The sequence below is a fragment of the Crocodylus porosus genome, unplaced genomic scaffold (assembly GCF_001723895.1).
Source record: "Crocodylus porosus isolate Cpor-Errol unplaced genomic scaffold, CroPor_comp1, whole genome shotgun sequence".
NCBI classification, from domain to species: Eukaryota; Metazoa; Chordata; order Crocodylia; family Crocodylidae; genus Crocodylus; species Crocodylus porosus.
In genome coordinates, this window is record NW_017728910.1 from 19,242,769 (window position 1) to 19,249,127 (window position 6,359).

The following is a 6,359-nucleotide window of genomic DNA, read 5'->3' on the forward strand; positions in this document are numbered from 1 at the left end:
TCTTCCTCTTCTGCCCATTTTGCAGAAACAAAGCCCTTCACCTGGACAATGAGCTGGAGCTTTTCACCAAGCAGTTTCTTCGGCAGAGCAAATAGAGCGCAGCCCAGGAAACCGTGGGACACAGCCGACGCAGTGCGCTGACAGACTTCTCCCCAGGGAGGCCATGAATTAACTTTTATTTATCAAGTTACCTTGATTATCCCTGTCAAATACTGTAAGAACCAGGTGTGGGCCTCAGCTGTGACCGGTGTAGAGTCCCTGGGGCACAGAGAGGGTTGTGGCCACTTGATTAATTGGCAGATTTTGATAAATGATTTATATTTAGTGACAGATAATTTATTCTTTAGATGCTCAACAATAAAAGAAACCTTCCGCTCTGGATGGTGCCTGCCCAGGGCAAACCCACTTCCTGGCATCCAGGAGGAAGGCGCCGGTCCCTTCTCTCTCCTTTGGGCTAGCAACAGCCACATTCACATGCCTCCTAAGGAAAAGGTGAACTTAGCAGGAGGGATGGGCTCCTTCGGCTGCTGAGCTAGGGCAGAACCAATTTGCTTGGGGCTGCAGCCCACCCCGCCACCCCGCTGTGTGACTGGTTCCATGGAACCAAACTCAGTAGCTCCCCTTCTTGGTCCTGGACACTTTGGGCTGAGGGAAAGATGCGATTTGTTACTTGGGTGCTCTCGGGCTGGCAAAGCTGGACCAGCACCCCTAGGCCTGCTCGGACGGCAGAACGGTGCTGCTATAATAGCTGTGTGAACCAGCACTTAATGAGCACAAATTTCAGGTGAATCACACGTGAAAGCAAACCTCTACACATGGGCTGCCTTGCCAAGCAGGTTTAGGAGTGGTTTGAAGTTAAGCAGCCCAAGTGGCTTGCAATTTTGAGTTGGGCTCCTGCTGCTGGTTTGCTGGCCTCTGAACCAGCGACTGCTGAGAGTGGAAAGATTTTCCGTGACATGAAGAGTTGCGGGTTCGGCTGCAGCGCAGCTTTGTAGCTCTCCAGGTTCTGTCCAGGATTAATGGATACAAGATGTGAAGATCAAGGGAAACTATGTAGCTGTGCCTGACTGACTGCTTTGTCTACTGGAAAAATAGCAGCCTAGCACTGTTAGACTGTCATCATTGAGGTAGGTGCCTGTTTAGTTCAAACCTGGGTCTTTGGAAACACGTGGCCAGCGCACCCTCTCTGTTCTGGGTTTAAACAGTTGAGCGTGTGGCTATTTCACCCTTGCTAGCCTGCCAAAAGCCAACCCTCGTCCCCCAACTAACACATAGTGACACTGAGTGCCAAGTGCTGCTGCCTGCTGCATCTTCAAACCTGATAAACCTGTATTTTGTAAACAGGCTTTTTAATAACTTAGGTTAGGGGGTGAGGATATTTATATATTTTTTATGAAAGCATTACATTTTATTTGAACAAATTCAGGTTTAAAACCAAAATGAAATGAAAAGTTGCTATGGCTTAAGAAGCCAGTTTGGATTTTTCCCCCCAACTGTTGCAGTGGTGCTTGGCATCGGCAATCCTAACCTTCAAACAAAGGGCTAATGAAATGTATCTTGGGGTTGTTTTTGATAGTGACATACTTCATTTTGAAGTCAGGAACCAGCCACTCACTCCTATCAATTTGTTAACTTCTGCGCTTTAGCATGGAGCTACATGTTGCATTAGAAGTGTTCCAGCAATATGATTTTATTCATCTTCATACAAGGGAAGATACCACTACACACTGGTTACTTTGGAAACCTCTACCGTTCTGTATGTGGGATGGGACTGGTTAAAGGGCTGCAGTTCTGAGGCCAACTTCTTGTGAAAGCAGGATGACAACCCAGCCCAGGAGTGGTACAGAAGTGATGCAAGTGTACTTACGTTGCAGGTATCTAGTCAGGTGTTTTTTCAAAGCATTTGGAGATGCTGTAGCAGACTTTGTACATGCATGTGACTTACAGCTACTTGCATAGTCAGTGCAAAAGCAACGCACCAAGGGGGCAGCCTCTAGCAGATGGCAGCTGTTGTAGCTTCCATCCTCCATCCAGCGATCTTGTGTTTGAAAGGTCGTCAATGCACTACAGCACTTGTTTTAAAATCAAAACCAGCGGCTGCTACAGGGGTGGTTTGTTTGGAGCTGATTTGCAGCCTGGCTGCAGTCCAAGAATTAAGCAAAGGTTTTCTTAGGGAGCCTGTGGCTCAGAGGTTTCACCAGGGGAAATTCAAAGCACGAGACCCTAGGACTCAGGGTTGCTCCATGTGTGGAAACTGGAACTGACTGTGCATGTGACAATCAGTATTGCTGTCCCCAGCCCCAGCTTGAGGCTGAGAGAAGGTTGGAGCCCTGTAAGTAAGGAATAAAATTCAGAAATATTTTTATGGCAGAGTGGACGTGATTCTTTACAAGGTCCTCCTCTTACTTGCATCTGCAATAAAGAAAAGCTCAGCTGGTTTCTAGTCACTTGAGCGTGTCTGCACCTGTTGGCATCTGGCATTGTAGCACTGGTTGTCCCAAGGTTTTCTGAAAGGTAAGTTTGCTGTTGCAGCAGTAGGGGAAGAGCTGTTCCCTCCTTTGGCAGCAGCCTGCTGTCCCTCTCCCGAGGAACGCGAGCGCAGTGTCTCAGTTTGCACGCACACAGCCAAGCAACTGGAGGAAAGGGAACGCAGTTGCTAAGTGACACAGCTGCAGTGCAGCATAGCTGGGGAAGCTAACTTTCCCTTCCCCGGCTTGCCAGAGTGCAAGCAGGTAGCAGATGCGTGCCTTTCCTTCAAGCAGAAATAGCATTGCTTACAGCAGTGAAGAGGACTAGGAGACTTGCCTAAAGCTAGAGCCAGAAGCCCAACTCAGGCTGAGTGTAGTGGCCCTCCGGGCTGCTCTCGGGGGATTTCTTAACCACAGCTTTATGCTCAGCACGAGGGGTACTGGCTCGTCCAGTGAAGTCAGAAGGGGCAGAAAAACATTTACGGGTTTCTTCCCCCGCCCCACATAATAAAGGAGCAGGCATCCAGAAGCACAAGGGAGGCTACTGGAAATCTCCCCTAGGTCGGCCAGTAGCTACTCGCCATGCACCACGCCCCCAACACTTCTGCTTTGAGAAGGGTCTCAAATAAGTGCACGCGCACACCAGGCCATCTGGTTAAAAGCACTTGTTTATTGGTTACAATATCAACTCATGGCAACATCTTCCACTGAGCCACTGTACAAATACAAAGAAAAGATCCATTGTGGAAAAAAAGCTATAAACAGAGTTCATAGCAAGTGATTTTTTTCACAGGGAAGTCTTTATACAACAGCACTGTTAAAGAACAAATGGCACAAGTCCCTGTTTTTTTAATTAGCTTAAATAAAAGCTTTAAGACTGTTTCTGAATACATACACAACCCAGAGGCAGTGCAGAATCACTTCATAATTGGTAACATGACTGAAGTTTTCCATCAAAGTAATCAGCAACAAGTGAAAGGAAAATAAAAACCTTTAGATGAGAAATGCTGGATTTGAGTTAAAAGACAAACTAAAGAGTCAAGCATGTTTAGAAGCGGTTAGTTTTGGACTCCTTTGGATGTCATATGTAGTACAAGTGTTTAGATGCTATTTTTTTTTTAAAGGAGAAACACAAAGAGAGCACCATCGTGTAAGTAAAACAAAGGCTTGAAATACCTAAGACTATTCCACTGAATTCCATATTAGTCAAAACCTAAACATACTGTGTGGTATAAGAATGTCAGGCACATGTAATCTGTTATCAGTTATATCAATTAGTAACACTGTTCACACATTTACCATAACAACACTGCATTAACATTCTGCATGTATTTTACATAACCAGCAATTGGATAAAAAGGCTTGTGGTGCCTCTGAAGTGTAGGAAGTAGTTTGACCAGCATGCACGCCAGATTACTGTATACAAAGTGCACCATCAACCCATGCTTAATTACTTTTACAGGAAACGCTATCTCAAAATCTGTCATTCTGCTACACAACCATTTATACCAACTATTTGAATGAACCATTACCTATTCTCACCAACATTTTAAAGCACAGCACTAAACCTAGTGGAGGTGACAGCATCCTCAAAGAGGACAGACTAAGCGCTCTTGGAATGTTTTCACGACTACCGTCTTGGTTCCACCCTGAAGTGAAGTGAACCTCATCTGCGGGACAAGTGGCTACACCAGCTGACCGCTTCCAACCCCTACGTTACAGGGAGCGCACAAGGACGAGCAGGTATGCAAACCCTGCGCTGCCAAGTCAGGGTCAACCCCTCCCCTCAAAGGAAAGCCGGTCCGACCTGCTTCTTTACTCCAAATGAGACACTGAACCAGACACTTAAGCATCTGCAGTTCAGGAAGGCAGATGGTAATGAGGTTACGGAAAAGAAAAAAAAAAAAAGGTCTGCAGACATGGAGGCAGGCGCACACGTGATCTACACATGATCTAGGTGATCTACATGAACACGATGCCACTGAGAAGCTACTGGTGCTTTCCAGAATCTCAGTCCTGCTCTTACTCCTGCTAGAAAAAGTGACAGAGTCCTACTGTACCTGGGAAGATGCCCAGCTTGGAGGCTTGCTTGCTCCAGATCCTCCAAAAAAAAAAAGCAAATCAACATTAAGACATGCTGACAGGAAGCTCTGCCTGAACTAATGCAGTCTATAATTAGGAGAGGCTCCAGCCAATTACATTTTCCCAAGGCCGTTTCATGTCAAATTTGCTTAAGAAATAGATTTTGTGTTAGAACAGAGACTGGGAAAAAGTTACATTGGTACCAACTGCAAGTGCTTGGTACAATGATCATAACTAGTTTAGCACTAAGCAATAACGAGGGAAGCCTAGTATATTTTTGGAACCACATTAAATTATCTGGAATTAGGACAGTTCTGTAACCTGGAGGTCAACTTTTTAGGGCAGTTTAATGCATACCCCCTAGTGCTGTAAAACTTGTTACCTCTATTAAACTCGTTCACTGTGCCAGTGAACAGTTAGAAACTACACTAACCTGTGCCTCTGAGCTTATATTAAGCACAGGCATGCATCAGCATAGTTACCAATCCCCACAAGACATTTCCTTTGAAATGCAAGAGTTGGGGGAAGGCTTTCAAGTGAAACCTGCAAAGGGTGGCTTTCATGTCCTCACAGCAGAAGATGAGACTTGGTGCTCATTTAACCCTTAAGCTGCAACCACCTGAGCAAGCAGGCCATCTAAACGCTCACCCAGAGCCAGAATTTTCTGTAACAGCCGATTTAGGCCATTGCTTCATCTTCACTTAATGTGCGCTAAGGGCTTTTTACAACTAAAAAACAACAGGGATTATACACCAGGAACTCAGGAGCGGCCACCACGCTGGTGCAGTAAGCCAAAGCTTTGTGCCAGTTCCCAGCAGGAGTTAAATATTGTTTCCAGACAGACGCTCCCCTGCTGACGTGCCAGTCCAGAAACAAGCATGAGAGTGACACCGGGTGTGCAGCATGAGCAACGTCTGCGTACGCTGAACCGCACGAAGGGGGCAAGATTTGCAATACCCTTTGAAAGGGGCTTTGGAGTAAATCCTACTGCCGCCTATTATTTCAAGAGCTGCTGAAGCCAAGAGAAGGGCTGCCAAACAGCTGGAGTGACGTTCCTTGCAAGAAGGGTGGCATAAAGCCCGGACTTGGGTACCAGGTTGTTTCAAGGTTTAAACAGAACAAAGCTACCACTTGAGGGGTTTTGAATTTTTATAACTACTAAGATAATTTATATCAGATTGCAAACACAACACATGGCTTTGCCACGGGATGCTGACTAGACAAATTGCTTCTATATAGACCTTTATATGGGAAATTTTTGTTATTATTATTATTATTATTATTTAAATACACTTTCCAAAGCTCACTAACAGATTCTCAGAGCGATTCACTCACAGGACCTGCAAATCTAAAAAAAAAAAAATCAAGTGCGCCATTTAAAAACTAAAGCAAGTGTTCTGCCTGATCTCAAAGAGCTGCTGTCTTGGACAGGACACGAATAGTTAATGCAAACAACTCAAAAAACAAAATGCCAAGGAGCTCCTGTGATGCACAATAGATCGGGATTTTGGTCCTACACCACAGTCTACCTGTAATAAAGCGTATACTTCTCCAGCACGAGATGTGCTTTTTTAACCGATACTGAATTTACTGCAGTTGGCACGTGTATTGGCACCTTCACCATCGTAAACATGGCAAGTTTACAGGCACAGTCTGGAAGTACTGACGTTAGGATTACAAGTGGTAGAAACTTGACAAACAGTGGTCTCAGCAACAATCTGATTTTTATACTACAAAAAGCCGGGCACTTATGTTCACAAACTGACCCCAGGATGTTCAGACGCATCACGACTTCGGGGGGGGGGGGGG

At 45.4% G+C, this 6,359-nt stretch overlaps 1 protein-coding gene across 3 annotated transcripts in view; it reads left to right on the forward strand.

Moving 5' to 3' along the window:
* Positions 1-379, forward strand: part of MFN1 (mitofusin 1) — a 38,700-nt gene extending 38,321 nt beyond the window's left edge. For all 3 annotated transcript variants that reach the window (XM_019532760.1, XM_019532761.1, XM_019532759.1), the window contains one exon: positions 26-379. In XM_019532760.1, the coding sequence (XP_019388305.1) occupies positions 26-95 (70 nt within the window). In that variant the 3' untranslated portion in view covers positions 96-379. The remainder of the gene's footprint in view (positions 1-25) is intronic.
* The last annotated feature ends 5,980 nt before the right edge of the window (positions 380-6,359 follow it).